This window comes from Chiloscyllium plagiosum, unplaced genomic scaffold (assembly GCF_037043375.1).
Source record: "Chiloscyllium plagiosum isolate Xiang-an unplaced genomic scaffold, Cpla_swu_hap1 HiC_scaffold_5, whole genome shotgun sequence".
Taxonomy (NCBI): Eukaryota; Metazoa; Chordata; class Chondrichthyes; order Orectolobiformes; family Hemiscylliidae; genus Chiloscyllium; species Chiloscyllium plagiosum.
This window is the reverse complement of record NW_028270143.1, coordinates 106,453,709-106,471,315: the sequence shown is the minus strand read 5'-3', so window position 1 is coordinate 106,471,315 and position 17,607 is coordinate 106,453,709. Positions and strand designations below refer to the sequence as shown.

At 40.4% G+C, this 17,607-nt stretch overlaps 1 protein-coding gene across 5 annotated transcripts in view; it reads right to left on the bottom strand.

The window, feature by feature from the left end:
- Window positions 1-4,021: 4,021 nt before the first annotated feature.
- The window catches only part of LOC122550323 (disco-interacting protein 2 homolog C), a 615,797-nt gene continuing 602,211 nt past the window's right edge, over window positions 4,022-17,607 (bottom strand). For all 5 annotated transcript variants that reach the window (XM_087987546.1, XM_087987548.1, XM_087987547.1 and 2 more), the window contains 4 exons: window positions 11,797-11,871; window positions 9,659-9,833; window positions 8,677-8,800; window positions 4,022-5,503 (listed from right to left, as the gene is read on the bottom strand). In XM_087987546.1, coding sequence (XP_087843672.1) covers window positions 5,251-5,503; window positions 8,677-8,800; window positions 9,659-9,833; window positions 11,797-11,871 — 627 coding nt within the window. In that variant the 3' untranslated portion in view covers window positions 4,022-5,250. The remainder of the gene's footprint in view (window positions 5,504-8,676; window positions 8,801-9,658; window positions 9,834-11,796; window positions 11,872-17,607) is intronic.

The window sequence follows — 17,607 nt, the reverse complement described above, 5'->3', positions numbered from 1 at the left end:
CACTGTTGCTACTGAACATCAGTGGTGGAGCGAGTTGATATTTGTGGATGTGGTGGCAATCAAGTGGGCTGCTTTATCCTGGATGGCGTTAAGCTTCTTGAGTGTTGTTGGAGCTGCACCCATCCAAGTAAATGAGAAATATTCCACCACATTCCTACTTCATGCTTTGAAGATGATGGACAGGCTTTGGGTAGCCACGAGGTGAGTTACTTGCTGTAGTATTCCTAGCTTCTGACATGCGTTTTTGTGGTGAGTCCAGTGGTAACTCCCAGGATGTTGACAGTGTGGGATTCAGTGATAGTAACACTACTGAATGTCAAGTGGCGGTGGTTAGATTCTCACTTATTAGAGATGGTCATTGCCTGGTATTTGTGCAGTGCAAATGTTACTTGCCACTTGTCAGCCCAAACCTGGATATTGTCCAGTTCCATTTGAAAATGGATTGCTTCAGTATCTGAGGAATATTTTAAAAAAACAATTTTATTGTATTTCAAAGATGTTAATTGTACAATATCAATTCTGCAAATATAGCTTACAAATGCCAAATAATCTGACTTGATTTAACAAGTGTTGCTTACAGAACAACAGCATAGTGATGATCATCCTAGACAAGCAATCCAGAGATTAATTGTTCAAAAGAATGGCACAGTTTGCAATGAAGTTTAATAATTTTAACTCTTTGGAGGCTCACACAAAAAAAACCTATCAAGTTGTTATTCGTCACTAAAACCCAACTGATCACCATCTCCTAGGAAAGAGAGTTTTCATCTCTGCCCAATTTAATTTACAGGATTAACCCATAAATACAACTTGTAATGCTCTCTGTAGTTTTCAACTTTATCACTGCCTCAGAGTAATAAATACAACTTCACTATTGCCCAACTCCTAAAAGCTATAACTACTTTAAATTATTGTCATAATTTGAGCTTTTATTTATATTGAATTTCAGTTCAAGAAATCAAGAAACAGGTCAGTAGAGCCATAATAGTAAACAAATTTAGGACAGTAGGAAATACTGAAAGAAACAAAGCATTTCTATAAATTACATTCAGAAAGCAGGTGTGAAAAGGTATGCTGATCTATTGAAAGCTCCTAAAAGTGATATAATAGCAGAGAAAGAATGGCAAATATACTAAATGAGTCATAGCTAGTATACAAAGATACCATTTTGCACAGACTGATATTCAAGGGAAGAAAGTACTAAATGAAATGTAAATTTTGGTTCAGGTGGTTACTGATACACTGAGGCAGTTTAAGGCAGACCAGGCAATCAGTTTAGTTTCGCTTCTCAGGATTACTCATCTTAGAGAACTCAAAGTCACTGGACCTGAAAAGTTAGCTCTGCTTTCTCTCCATAGATGCTGCCAGGCCCACTGTGTTTCTTCAGCAATTCCTATTTCTGTTATTAATTAATGGAAATCAATCAAGAGGAAATATAATAGAGATCTTGGGGAGAAATACAATAAGTCCAGAGAAGGGGAACAAGCAATGGGAACATAAACCAAAGTCTATCAGAGAAACAAATCAACATTTTTTGGGCATTTGTGAATGTTGAAACCAAGCATTAAGTACATCTATTCTTAGAAACGTTTCAAGATAGTGTCAGATAAAGCTACATAAATAAACCAAGGATTGATACAAGGCACCAGGTCATAAGGCCTGGAGTATTATGTACAATTTTGCTCACTATATTATAGAAAGGACATGTTGTCATTGGCTGTGCTTTAAAAGACAAAAAGTTCAAAAATCATCCAAGTTATGAGGAAAGGTCGAAAATCCTGGAATGTTATTCACTCAGAACTCCAAAGATATAAAAACAGAAATTGCTGGAAAAGCTCAACAGGTCTTTCGGCATCTGTGGAGAGAAATCAGAGTTAACACTTCTGATGAAGGGTCACTCAACCTGAAATGTGAACTCCGAATTCTCTCCACAGATGCTGCTAGATCTGCTGAGCTTTTCCAGCAATTTCTGTTTGTGTTTCCAATTTAAAGCATCTGTAGTTCCTTTGGTTTTTATGAACTCAAAACTATTATTCTCTGTATTCAGGATTCGTAGGAAAATAGATGAACTGATCGATGACTACCTGTATTTATAGCATCCTTAATGTACAGACATTTGAAGAATTGGGTGATTGCAATATTAGCTTTCAAACCAGTCAGATCAGCCACAGGCTTTTCCCAATTGTACATGTTATACACCAGGTTTTTTAATACTGTATCATGCCAACTCCTAATATTTGGTATCCTAGATCAAAAACTGCTATTCTCTCATTAATGAAATAGAACCAAAACAGCAACTATTTTCACTTTTGTGAAAAGAATCTTATCTAATCTCAAAGAGGGTGCAAACCGAAGGCTACAGCAGGAGAGTTAGTTGTCTAAGGGCATTATTAGGGAAGTATTTACACTGAATGAAGACAGATGATGTGTTTTCAGAGCAACAAAAATAAAAGCTTTTATTTGTTCATTTGAATATAAAACAGGCGTTATCACATGTACAAAGCGAACTGGTGGTTTTAACATACAAGAAAGATTGCTGTCCTTTGCACAGTAAAATCCATTGTGATTGGTTGAGTACATGAAATTCTCTTACCATTCAGCAACCTATGCGACTCAACACTACTAACATTCAACTGATAAAGGGACAGTCTTCCCTTGGGTAAAGTGTCAAGCAGGATTAATAATAATAAGAAGCACCATGAGGAATCTGATCCTGTTTTTGATTTGTTTTGACAGTATATGATCTTCATGTACCTTCCTTTTTTGTGCATGTGCATCAAGTTGGATTACATGGTTTTGTTTTACTTCAAAGCACTAGGTCACAAGACAAACTGTTTCTATACATTCTAATGCATGGTTTATCTATAGCACGTTTTCTAATAAAGGACACGCCTTCTTTATTGCTGAGTCTAGTTGGACTCTGGATGGTTGCTTCTTCCACTCCCACAACGAAACAAGAAACCTACTTTACTACAAATAGTAAATGTTAGACTCTCTTTACAAATGGCAGGCAGCAGAGGACATAACATACCTGGCTTTGAAAATATTATATAAACCTTAGAGGTAACGTGCTAGGTTAAGAGCATGGATTTAGGTTTGAGTAAAAGAAAAGCAGCATTATTACCACTGCTAAACTGTCTACTTCCTCATTCATGGCGAACGTTATTTGCATACACTGGAAGGTAGTCAATATCCCAAGAGCTCACTCATTCATTAAGGCAGCCCAACGCGGACTGTTTCAAACCTGACTGGACAGCTCAAAGGCTGCCCATCATTCTAACCTGACGAGTATCCTGTTGGTCTTCAGTGACGCTGCTGTGGTGGTGTCATATCATTTCGAATGTTTTTCAGCTTAGGTGAACAGAAAAAGTGAAATGTCGTTGATCAGTCTTCCACTAGTCAACCGCAAAGCAACGTTATCAAAGGCAGAGAGAAATGAACTGCAAACCACAGTCTCTTCACTTCTCAACTAGAAATAAATGGAAGGTGGTGTTGAAAAATGACAAATGACCTACACAGAGATGGGGAATGAGACTGTAACGAACGTGGAGGAAAGCTGTTAGTCACCAATTTTCTGAGTACACTGCACCCTATCAGAAAAAAATTTAAAAACTTGACATTTTAATGTAAAATATATCATTGCAAAAATTTTAACTGTAAAAATTAACACTTATTCTTGTACATTAGTTTCTTACATCCTACATCTTAACTCAATATTTCAAAGTGAATTTACTGGCAAAACGGCTCTTTTGCAGCTAGATGTTTTGTTTCATTTTCAATTCTTACAAACCCATTACAAGTTAAGAAAAAGCTTTACTATAAACACAATTAGCAGCAGTAAAAAGTTTGAAACGATCATTAATAGCTGTCAGTTTGTAATCTGAAGTCACACTGGAGCATTATGCATGCACACATCTTAGAAAACACACAATCTACTCTGTTTAACCTGCCACATGCTGAGAGTCTAACAGTGGAAGTGTGCACATGCCAACACAAAGTTATCAATGAACACCAGGCAATCTGGCACAATACAATTTTTTTTATTGATTTTTTTCAATTTTTTTTTAGTGCACTTTTAAACCTCAGTTAATTCACAAGCATAAAGATGTCCATTGACTTTTTTTTCCCCAAGTTGGAATCTTCTGATGGAAGTTGCTTGCGGGTCACTTCACACACTGAGATACTACACCTCTGATGAGGGCTGGGTGAATAACATGACCATTGTTCATTTCAAAACTGGGACACCATGCAAGTAAGAATTACTGGATTTCCAACATCTCTTCCATTGGTAAAACCATAAATCTGATGAGTTACCTCGAATATAGTGTGCTGATGTGAAGCTATCCACATAAAATAACGCAACACTTTGCTTCTTTTTAGCAAACACTTAAAAGAGGAAAACATTCGCAAATGTCTTTCTCTTAATATACTTCTAAAGAGAACAAAATAAATTAAAACTGTTTTGTACATAATTACATGATATGAAGTTACTCAGTATTTCTTTTCCTCCTGTTTGTAGTACAATGATATCATCACACAAGCGAAAACATTATTGAGACCCCATCAGTGGCTCCACCAACAATAGACATCCACATGATTTGGTAGCAGATACCTCCTCCCGACTACATTTCTGGGTTTCTGAGCCCTGCTTTGAGAGGGACCTCATGATGTCAGTGCAGATGGTATTGACAGGGTGGACATTACTCTTGTACCTCCTAATACTAGACATAAGAAAAAAAAAGGAGGGGGCAGAATGTCCTCAGCCAATCAGTTCTAGATAGAAGGTTCCTTGTTTACAACGTTTTGACAATTTTTGACCAAATCTCAAGAATCGACAATCTAAAATACTTGCTTTTTGCCACAGTATGTGAATACATAAAAAGCACCCCCTTAGAGGGCAGATTAAAAAACGTAAGCAACTTCAGCTGATATAACTTAAAAATACAGAGCGCAGATAGTACACTTACTTCAAAAGCAGTTAATCAACCAACAAGCAAGAAATAGGCTCCAGAATGGGGCTTTTGACTTTCAAAGGGTTGTGTACTTATCATTGTCTTTGCCTATTAAACGTCTGTGGTACAAAGAATTAGTTTCACATCTTTGTGGCGAGTCAAGAGTGCTTGCAAGTGCAGAAAGTCCCTGTGTGGAACAAGTACTGTCTATTGGTTTCTGCACACTTTGTGGTGAACACCAAGAGTTCTCTTTACATATGTACATACACATTGTTAACCGAAGCCTTAGAACAGGAGGCTACATATTGTAGGCCACATAGATAGGATCTAGTTGGTCGGCCAAAAATCCATCCCTTAAATGCATACGCTGTTTTTCTCCACGAGAGTTGATTGGGATCACTCCAACATCAACCACAACCACTACTCCCACAATTAGGTAATGTTCCTCCAGAACCACATTAGTGACCAAAGGAACAAGGTCCAAAGCCTCTTGTTCTGATCCGTCCAGCTCCACCACCACCACCAAAAGATTTGTCCAGGTAAACACCGCACTGAGGAAAATGAGATTCGGGAGAAATGTTAAGGAAGCAGTTTATTTGGAATGAAACAAAATATATGTCTTATTTAAACGAAACAAACTGGGTCACATTTTAACACTGGTCAACAGGTGTGTCTAAGTTGGGAAACCTCAGCAGGTCAGGTAGCTATTGTGGACAGAAAGAGGGTCAATGTTTGTAGTGTTTTGAAGCCAGTAGAAAGAGGGCGGGTGGCAAGAAAACTGAGAGAGAAGATCATAGTAGGGTGAAGGCCAGAGATGAAAGATTAAATATTTTGTGATGCGACAGCCCCCAAGAGTGGCTATGGAAGTGATGACGTAACAAAAGCTGTGAGGTATGAACTGCAGCAGGCGACTGACTGTGTGGAGTTTGCACATTCTCCCCGTGTCTGGGTGGGTTTCCTCTGGGTGCTCCGGTTTCCTCCCACAGTCCAAAAAATGTGCAGGTCAGGTAATTGGCCATGCTAAATTACCCATAGTGTTAGGTGAAGGGGTAAATGTAGGGGAATGGGTCTGGGTGGGTTGCGCTTCGGCGGGTCGGTGTGGACTTGTTGGGCCGAAGGGCCGGTTTCCACACTGTAAGTAATCTAATCTAACCTAATCTAATCTAATCTAAAAAAAAGGCTTTCTGAATGCAGTGTGACGGGATTTAAAAAACACCAGAACCTAGCAAAACAAAGAAGAAAAAGAAAGACAAAATAAGACAGATGCAGAGGTCTTGCCTTAAAGTAAGTGAACTTAATGTAGAGTCCAGAAAGCTTCAGAGTGGTGTTGTTCCTCAAGCCTGCAAATATATTTCTTCCTCTTTACCATTCCCTCATTTGCTGTCTCAGTTCACTAGAAATGTCAGATAGCATTTATTCATCATAGACCCAACTACTCTTCCACTCTCATCCCAACAGCAGCAGCCCCATACAGGACCTCATCTGGAGCCAATGAAAGCCTAGTTTCTGAACTGTAAATTATTTTTCTTCATCAAGGTCACCCTAACTACATGTGTAACTAAATATTTCACCGCAAACAGGATGTCACTCCTCTCAACAATATTAATAGTTCTGCTGAACACTCACAGACTCTCTCACTGCTAATGACCTTCTCATACTTCTAACTTACATATTCAGATCTGCTCTGTTACTACTGTGTTCCATTCAATTCCAAGCACGTCAATCATTTCCAAACATTTCTACCTCTCTCTTAAGATCCTCAATGCCTAACTTCAAAGCTTCTGACGACTTTCTTGCTGAAATCTTCCCTTCACATTTCTGTCTCACGCACACTGCATCCTCAATGAGTCCTCCTGCACTTAGATTCTCCTTGCTAGCTCTCTTCACTTTTATTAAATTCATTCGCAGGGTTAGGCCGTTCTACACAAGAACCACTCTCGGCGTAAAAAAGTTACCATTCATATTCTTCTTATATCTTTCTACCTGACCTTGAAAATATGCCCCCTAGTTTTGAACTCCCCCACCTTAGGGAAAAGAACCTTGTCATTCACCATACCTATACCTCTCAAAATTATACAAATCACTATAAGGTCACTCCTAATCCCTTACGCTCCCAGTAAAAAAAAAAGTCCCCGTCTTTCCAGCCCAAATCTACATGGATGTGGCCTCACCAATGCCCTCCCCCATGAAACTCTGCCAACACCTTCCACTGCAGCACACAGACTTTATTAAATCATATATGCAATTTCTCCTCATATATATGTGATAATTCCATTCAATTGTTGCTATTTTTCTCAGCAGTACATTTCTTGCTTTTTCTGTCACTGTGAACTTCGCATTTATCACTTATTGTCCAAATTTGCAATTTCCGACTTAAATCCCCAGGGTTTTATATATTTTCTTTCCCTGCATATAAATGTAAAATGCTTGCTACCTTCAGGTCTAAAGCCCTAAATATAATCCTTATTCTTTGGGTAAAGAACAGATTTTTAATTTTTTTATGAAGAAAGAAAAGAGGAAATAGTGAAGATTTGCCTGGCAGTCTCATTAAAATTCTGCATTCATTTAGTTTTATTTAATATGCTGTTCCTTGTACCGAAGTACAGTGAGAAGTGGATAATGTTACCACTTTCTGGCGCCATCTTGGATTACTGAATAAATTGTGTAAATAGTAAAATATTGAAAAATTAATATTTAACTAATACACTCCTTTCACTGTAATTTCAGAAAACTAAACAGCCATTACTGAATAAACTGACCGCAAGAATTAAAATGAATGCAAAAATTATGGATTTTAATCCAGACAATGTGAGGTGATACATTTTGGAAGTTCAAGTACAGATAGAAATTATACAGTGAATGGCAGAACCCTTAGGAGTACTGATACGTAGAAGGATCTGGATATGCAGGTCCACAGATCACTGAAGGTGACAGTGCAGTTAGATAACGTGGTAAAACAGGCCTATGGCATGCTTGCCTTCATTGGAAGGGGCATTGAGTACAAGGATCAGCAAGTTATGCTGCAGCTTTATAGAACTTCAGTTAGGCCACACTGGAATATTGTGTACAATTCTGGTCACTACACTACCAGAAGGATGTGGGTGATTTGGAGAGGGTACAAAAAAGGTTTACCAGGATGTTGCCTGGTATGGGGGATTTTAGCTCTAAAGAATGGTTGGATAGACTGGGTTTGTTTTCACTGGAACGCAGCAAGTTGAGGGGCGGCCTGAAAGAAGTTTATAAGATTGTGATTGGCATGGGTAGAATGAAAAGTATGAGGCTTTTTCCTGGGGTGGAGGGATCAATTACTAGGGGACACAGGTTCAAGGTAAGGGAGGGGCAAGTTTAGAAGAGATGTACAAAGCAAGTTTTTCACACAAAGGTTGGTGAGTGCACTGCCAGAGGAGGTGGTGGAAAAAGACACAATAGCAGCGCTCAAGAAGCACCTGGATGAATACATGAATAGGAAGGGAATAGAGGGATACAGATCCTGTACATGAAGACAGTTTTAGTATGGAAGGGCAAAATGCACAGGCTTGGAGGGCCGAAGGGCCTGTTCCCATGTTGTACTGTTCTTTGCTCTTTAAAAATAGTCATTAATATCACAAGAGAATAATTTGAGTTATGAAATGAAGGAGCTAACTCCATGATTTACAGAACCATCTTTTTCTTGTTTTGAGCAGAAAATGTGAGAGAATGGCTCAGCAAGTGTCGCAACACCTACCACTCAGTGATGCTCTTGTGGGAACGAATCACAGATGTTTCAATGTCAATGGGGTGGTATCTCATTCCTCGTAACTCCATTGCTTCATCCAAGGCACCAACAACATACAGTGCATCATGTCGCTCTAACAAAGCAGAAATTACACACTTCATCAAAACCCATTTGAATTTCAAATTATGAAAACGCTCTAACATCGATAACAAAACTTGTGAGTTTCCTGAATAAAAATGCAAGGTCAGGAAACAAAAAAACAGGGAAAGGAGGTATTATCTCTCATCTCCAATAAGAGTCATTGTCACAAAGGTCTACAGAATGGAAACAGGCCCTTCGGCCCAACTTGCCCATGCCACCCAGTTTTCACAATTAATCTAGTCCCATTTAGAATCATAGGGATGTGCTGCACGGAAAGAGACCCTCTGGTCCAACCCATCCATACCCAGATATCCTATCCTAATCTAGTCTCATTTACCAACACTAAACCCCTACCATTCATCTACCCACCCATATACCTTTTAAATGTTGCAATTGTACCAGCCTCCACCACATCCTCTGGCAGCTCATTCCATACATGCATTACCCGCTGCATGAAAAAGTTGCCCATTAGTTCCCTTTTATATCTTTCCCCTCTCACCCTAAACCTATGCCCTCTAGTTCTGGACTCCCCCTCCCCAGGGAAAATGCATTGTCTATCTACCCTATCCATTCCTCTCATGATTTTACAAACCTCTATAAGGTCATCATTTTGTCCATATCCCTCCATACCTATCCAAAACCATGTATCTGTCCAAATGTTTTATAAGTTACAAAACTGTACTCACTTCCACCACTTCCTCAGGCAGCCCGTTCCCCAGACATTCATTGCCCTCTGTGTGAAAAAAGTGCTCCCATGGACCCTTGTATGTCTCTCCCTTTGCACCTTAAAAGAGACTTAAAAAGCAAGCTCCAATGCAGTATCACTTGTATTCCACATTCTCGTCCTTACCTCCATTTGCATCAGTAAGGTCAGTTCGTCTAAGAAATCCCAAGTAACCTGTTCGGGCCCATACAGTTTGCGTGTCTCCAAAGCTCAGGCGTGAGTTAAAGTGGTCGGATTGAAGTGATTCATCTCCATAAATGGTGAAATATCCACTAGCATTGTGAGCACTGTGAACCCATATCTGTTCATTTGAAAAAATGACATGAATCACCGCTTTGTCAAAGCTCGATAAAATACTTTACTTTGCAATTCATCATTCAATAACAGCAATGAAATTAACAGCTAACTGCAAAGTACCTCACCACGTTATACAAGTCGGTAAGGATGGAGACACAGCAACAGTGAATAAGATGAAGAACTTTGTAGGAAGTCAATAAACTGCAACCAAGATTAACACAACCATTTATGAAAAATCTACACGTGAATGTTTTACAGTTCAGTGAAAGCTGAGTGGAATTGAATGGAGCTTGGTTGCAACAAAAGACAGAACATTAAAAAGACATTTGCAGAGATCAGTAGATCAGTGTTAAATTCAGTGTCTGTCATTTGTGTATTAAATAACATTCTGGATTTCCCCTACCCCCGTGACATTAATATCATAGTGGGAATTGGAACAATGTCAAGAGAGAGTAAAATAAGAAAGCAAAACCCAAAACAGAGCAGAAGAAATAAGGAGCCAGGGAATAGGAATAGGAAGGGTTTGAAGGGATATGGGCCAGGTGCTGGCAGGTGGGACTAGATTGGGTTGGGATATCTCGTCAGCATGGGCAAAGTTAGACCGAAGGGTCTGTTTCATACTGTACATGACTCTATCCATGACCTCATTCCATGATGGAGCAGACTCAATGAGCTAAATGGCTGACTTCTGCTCTAATATTGTAAGGAAGTACATTTGAGGAGAAACTAAGATTGTGAGTCATCACATTCAAGTAGACATTTCAGTGTGGAGAGGGAATGTCTCAGGTTTACAGTAATATGAAGAATTTTGCACAGGTGTGTATATCCATCTTCGCCCAGCGATCATTCCTCACTAAATGACTGTATTTATAGCTATGGACAAAGGGGGCAGTACTGAGACTTATAAAATGTGTTAGATCAAAAAGCATCAAACCTAATATATATATACTTCAACTTTTATCTTCACAGAGCCCTCAGTATAATAAAGCAGAACATCACAAGATTAAAACAGGACTGACACTGAAAAGACATATTAGGAGGGAGGGAGTCATGTGGACCATCGCTGAATTAAGTGGGCCATTGGCAGGTAGTAGGTGGGGTGAGTAAGTGAATAAGTGAGTGACTAAATGGGGATTTTGGTCAGCAACTGAGTCATTTTGGTGGGGTGGTGGGACAGCGGGGGATGGTTCTGAGTGACAGGGAGTTGAATGAAGTGAGTGAGTGACCAGGTGAATGGGAGAGTTGAGTAAATGTGTGAATGAGTTTGGGTTTGGTTGAATGAGTGAGTGAGTGATAGGCTAGTTGAGTAATTGGGTGGTGAGTTAGTGACTTGAGGGGTTGAGCGAGTGAGAGCCTGGAGAGGGGAGGAAGGGGAGAGTGAGCAAGAGACAAGGCGCAAGTAGTGAATGAGTGAATGCCAAGGAAGTTAGTGAATGAGTGACAGGGGTAAAGTGACTGAGGGGATTGAGTGGGGGGACAGTGAGTGATGGGGGAACGAGTGACAGGGGAGTGAGTGACGGGGTAGAGTTAGTGAGGGGGTGAGTGACGGGGGAGTGATTGATGGAGGAGCGAGTTACAAGAGGAGCAAGTGACGGGGAGCGAGTGACAGGGGGAGTGAGTGATGGGGGAGCGAGAGAGTGAGGGTTTTGGGAATGGGCGGGTGCATGACTGGAGAATGAAAGATCAATGGGAGTAAATGGATGGCTTGGGGGACTGTGTGAGAGTGTCTAACTGGGCACTGAAAGTGAGTGACTGACTCAGGATGGGTGAGTAAAGAAGTAGTGGTGGTAAGTGGGCGAATGGAGGTACATGCAAGATTTGGAGGGGGGGTCGCATGGTCAAGTGAGCGAAGGGTTGTTGTGGGAGGGGATATGGATCAATGTGTGGTGGAAGCAGGTTCACTTGAAACACTCAAAAGGAAGAATGGGCAGGGTTTATAAACTGAAGAATCATTGTTTATGATTTACCTCTCCAAGGTGCGAGTCACCCAGTGGCCCTTTTGTTTCAGGATTGGCAATGATTATCCTCACTCCAGGTAGGATCTGTTGAGGCAATAAACAATGATTCAATATCAACAAGTGCAAAGCAAGATTATTACAGAATATGAATTTATCATGGCCACAACTGTACATACAATAAAGATGTACCAGAATTATGTGAAGCTTTGGGACAATTTTGATTGGCACAAGAGCTAAGTTAGATCAATCAGATGTTTACAAAATAATGCCTAGTTGTGTAAGGGTAAACTGTGGAAGATTCTTTCATGGGGTTGGTGAATTGGTAACACGTGCATTGATTCAATGCACCCTGGAGGCTCCATGCCTTCATTCCTGATGAAGGGCTTTTGCCCGAAACATCGATTTTCCTGCTCCTAGGATGCTGCCTGACCTGCTGTGCTTTTCCAGCATTACTCTAATCCAGAATTCAAACTTCTGATGTTGCGCAGTTAGACCACATGAGGGAGATTTTAAAGGATAAAGAGAGGGATTCCCTAACTCTCTCTGCCTTAGACTTATCTTAAATTTGTTGCATTTCTTTGATATGTGGACTATCCTTGATTAATCCTTCCCTCGATAAGTAGAGATTAATTCTGCTCCTCGGAATGTTTTCTAATAGATTTCCCTCCCGCAAATGTTAGACTCACTGGCCTGTAGATTCCTGCTTTAGCCCTGCCATTTTTCTTCAATAATGGTACCACATGAGCTGTCCTCCAGTCCTCTAGCACCTCTCCTATAGTGAGGAGGCATTTGAAAATTAATATTAAAGTCCCTGTTACCTCCTTGGATACATGTCATCTGGGCCTGGGGAAGCATTCTCTTTTAAGCCTGCCGCAACCACAAATACCTCCTCCCTCTCATGCTGATTGGTTAATATGTATTACTGCTCCTCCCCACCCCCCTGATTTCCATATCGACATTGTACCTGTATTCACTATAGGGAAGAACACAGTATGTATTTAAAACCCCACTTACATTGTTACAGATTGCCACTTTGAGGGAAAAGCTTTGATTGCGTGAATATTAAACTTTTGAGGTGGCGAAATTTTAATTATAATGGAGAAGTATACAACTTAATGTTGATGGAGAAGTTAAATAGTCGCAATGACTTCATGGGGAAAATGGTGGCTAGTAATCCACCCCGACAATGCTAACAACCAGAAATTGAAACTCACATAGGGTAGAAGGTGAAATTTGAACTCAAGTAATAAATTTGTAATGGAGAAGAAAGGTATCCTAAGAGTAAAAACTGAAACAACTGCGGATGCTGTAAATCAGAAATAAAAACAGAAGTTTCTGTAAAAGCTCAGTGGGTCTGGCAGCAACAGTGAAGAGAAATCAGAGTTAACGTTTCAGCTCTGCTTTTGTTCTGGAAGAATGAGCTTACTTATTAAGATAAGAGCCCAAGGTGTTGGAGGTAGGACAAAAGCATGGACAGTTCCTATCCTTTGGGTCCAGTGACCCTTTCTACCTGTCCCAGTTTTGTTATTGTCCCTTTCTCTTTTGTTCTTTTCCATTTCATTCACGGGGTGTATAATTTGTTGGTTGGGCCAATATTTATTGCTTAATCCTACTTCCCCTTGAGTGTGGATGGTCAGCTGCTTTGTTTGAACCACTGGAGTCCATTTGGTGTAGGTACACTTGCAATGCTGTCAGGGAAAGAATTCCAGGGCTTTGACCCAGTGACACCGAAGGAATAGTGACACATTTCCAATACAGCATAGTGACTGGCTTGGAGGGAATTTGCAGGTCTGGTGTTCCCATCTATCTTCTGCCTTTATCTCTCCAGAAGGTAGTGATCATGGGTTTGCAAGGTGCCATCTAAGGAGCCTTTGTGAATTCTACAATGCATCTAGTAGATGGTACACAGCACTGTTACTGAGCATTGGTAGTAGAGGAAGTGCATGTGGTACCAATCAAGTGGCTACTTTGTCCTGGATCGTGTCAAGCTTCTTGAATATTGTTGGAGCTGCACTCATTCAGGCAAGTGGTGAGTATTCCACCTTACCTCTGGCTTGCAGATGGTGAACAGGCTTTGGGAAGTCAGGAGGTGAGTTACTTGGTGCAGTATTCCTTGCTTCTGACCTGTTCTTGTAACCAGTGTATTTATATGGCTGGTCAAGTTGCGTTTCTGGGCAATGATCACCCCTGGATGTTGATAGTGAAGAATTCTGTGATGGTAATATCACTGAGTGTCAAAGAGTGATGGTTAAATTCTGTTTTGTGGGAAATAGTCATTGCCTGGTACTTGTGTGGTGCAAATGTTACTGCCTCTTGTCAGTTCAAGCTTGGATATTAAATAGGTCCTGCTTTTTTTGAACTACTTCAGGTTTCATAAGGGCTGATCATTTGGGACTGAGATAAGGATTGTGAATGGTGTTGAACATTGTGCAATCATTAGCCACTTCTGATGTCATGACGGAGGAATGTTCATTGATGAAGCAGCTGAAATTGATTGAGCCTAGGATATTACTCTAAGGAACTCCTACAGAGATGTCCTGGGGCTGAGATCATTAGCCTCCAACAACCATCACCATTTTTCTTTATGCTCGGTATGCCTCCAAACATTGGAGAATTTTCTTCCCAATTCCCATTGATTCTAATTTTGCAAGTGCTCTTAAAGCCATACACAGTTGAATACAGCCTCGATGTCAAGGACTGTCACTCTCACCCCACCTCTGTAATTCAGCACTTTCGTCCACGTTTAAACCACAACTGTAATGAGACCAAGAGCTCAGAGGCCCTGACAGAACACATTGAGCAGGTTATTGCTGAGCAGGTTCTGCTTGATAGCACTGTTGAGGACACCTCTGTCAGTTTACAAATGACCAAGAGTAGACTGATGGGGTGATAACTGGCAAGGTTTGATTTGTCCAGCTTTGTGTGTACAGGACATACCTGGGCAGTTTTCCACTCTTACTGATACTGGCATGGACAGATGCATCTGCTGCAGGCAGACCGGTAAGGTGAGGTCACATATATATTTCCCAGGTGTATAGAAATCAGCAAGAAGCTTCCTTGTCCCCATTCAACCTGATGCCATGGGGTCCAAAATCAATGCTTGGAACTCCATCCTGACTATATACCACTATTCCAGCAACCTTTCTGGGTCTGCCATGCCAGTGTGGCAAGATATACCAAGGGATGGTGATGGTGCTGTCTGAGATGGTGTGCAATTCTGAGAGTACGACCATGTCAGGCTGTTGGATGACGAGATTGAGGCAGCTCTCCCAATTTTGGCAATGATCTCCAGATGGTGCTTAGGCGGACATGGCAGGATTGACAGGGGTGGGTTTTGTAGTTGTTATTCCTGGCGCTCAGGTTGATGTGTGGTCCAGCCAGTTTCATTCCTTTATTTTTAGATTTTTTTAGCTGAATGGCTCGATGGTCTCTTTCAGAGGAGAGTTAAGAGTAAACAATATTATTCTGGGTCTGGAGACAAATGTAAGCCAGACAGGTAAGGACAGTAGTTTTCCTTCACTCACCTGCTGTTGCAGTGGGTTTCAAACCAGAGTTCCCAGAATATTGCATTATCCTGGGTCTCTGGGTTACAGCTCCACTTGCAGTAGTCTTATGCCGTCGTTGTCCCACTCTGCACCAGTTGGTTATTCTTACTCAGGATTGACCAATGCTGTTTCCATCTGTCATTCTAAACCTTATGATGACTGCTCCCTTTTTATGTTTGCCCACTGTCACTTGATTTACTTGGCCCATCTCATTCCCAAGAAGTGGGGACTGGGCACATACTACTGTAGGAAATTCTCCTCAACACAATCTAGAAATGCTTGTCCCTCACTGCCCTTTTATCACTATTCTGGTAACCACTAGTTATAAATACTTTCTGATGTTTCCACCTCTGTGTTATCGTCTTCAAGATTTGTTCCTCCAAATCCTTTTAGCTGGTAGTCTACATATTGCAGTGAGTAATTTAATTGGACCCTTCTTATTGCTTAGCTCTGGTCTAATCGATTCTGTGCTTGAACCCTCTAAGGTGCTGTCTTTCTCTGCACTCTTTAACCAAAAATATCACTCCATCTTTACTTTCTTAGATTTTTCTGAAGATACCGGAACCAGGAATATCTAACATCTCAATTTGTCCATCCTAGAGCCAGTTCTCCATTATTGTCACAACATCACAACTCCACAGCAGTCTGTGCTTGTATTTTTTCAGTCTTATGAACTATACTCTGTGCATTCATGTCCATGCAATGTAACCCTGATTTCGACTTTTTAAACTTTTCTCCATACTCCGACTCCAACTATTAGCTTGCTAATTTCTACTTGAGAGCTATCTTCTTCATTTCTTGCACCCTGGGATTACTTTCTAATATTCTATTCTGGCTCCCAAATTAGAATTAATATCAGCAGAAAAAAACTATTAAAAACTCAATAGACTGAAGTCCAACAAATCTGATCCAATCCCTATTTCCTACGATTCTCAACAATGATAGCTATAGAGGTAGGGGTGCAGTGGGTATGATCTCCCAACAGTTTGAAAATCAGCAAATCTAACACAGATATGAGGGAAAGAGCAAGTAGGGAACTACAGATCCATTACCCTATTATCCGTTCACTAAGGAACTTTTAACAATGCACTTAGAAGAACGTAGCATGATTATATCAAAGCAACATTGCTTTATGAAAGGGAATTCCTGTCTGACAAACGTATTGGCATTTTTTTGAGGATATTGGGGGAAGGCGATGCCCTAGTGGCATTATCACTGGACTGGTAATCCAGAGACCCAGATGGCAGATGGTGGAATTTGAATTGAATAAGAAATATCTGGAATTTACAGTCTAATGAAGACCGTGAATCCACTGTCAATTGCTGGAAAAACCAATCTGCTAAAAACAAATGTTCTGCCATCCTTACCCGGTCTGGCCTAAATGAGACTCCTGACCCACAGCAATGTGGTTGATTCTTAACTTCCCTTTGGGCAATAAATGCTGGTCTAGCCAGTGATGCCTGCATCTCATGAATGAATCAAAAATAGTGACTTATCGAATCAGTAACAAGGCACTGGAAGACATGATATACATTTGTTGGTGAGTTTTGAGAAGATTTGTAGCTCAGGTTGAGGTTCTGGATGTAAGTTTACTCACTGAACTGGAAGGTTCATTTTCAGATGTTCTATCACCATATTAGGTAACATCATCAGTGAGCCTCCAATAAAACACTGGAGGATATGGCCTGCTTTTTATTAATGTATTTAGGTTATCTTGGGTTGGTGATGTCACTTCCTGTGGTGATATCTTTTCCTGTTCTTTTTCTCAGGGGATGGTAAATGGAATCTAAGTCAATTTTTTATTGATAGCGTTCTGGCTGGAGTACCATGCTTCTATGAATTCTTGTGTGTCTCTCTGTTTGGCTTGTCCCTAGGATGGTTCCAACTGGAACTCTATCAACAAACAGATTGACTTGGATCCCATTTACCACCCCGAGTGCTTCACCAGAGGCTCACTGATTATGTTACCTAGTATGGTGATGAAACGTCTGAAAACAAAACCTTCCAGCTTAGTGAGCAAACTTACATCCATATACATTTGTTTCCAAAGGGCATTTATTAAGGTGATGTAAAAATGCATAAAGTAAGTGTTCATGGATATATTAGCATGGATAGAGGCTTGTTTAATGGACAGTAAACAGATAGGAGGGATAAATGGGGCATTTTCAAATTGAAGAGGCTGTAAGTATTGAAAGTGTCACAACAGTTATTGCTGAAGCCTTAACTATTTGCTATTCTATATGAATGATTCCGGTGACAAACCAGAGAATAATAT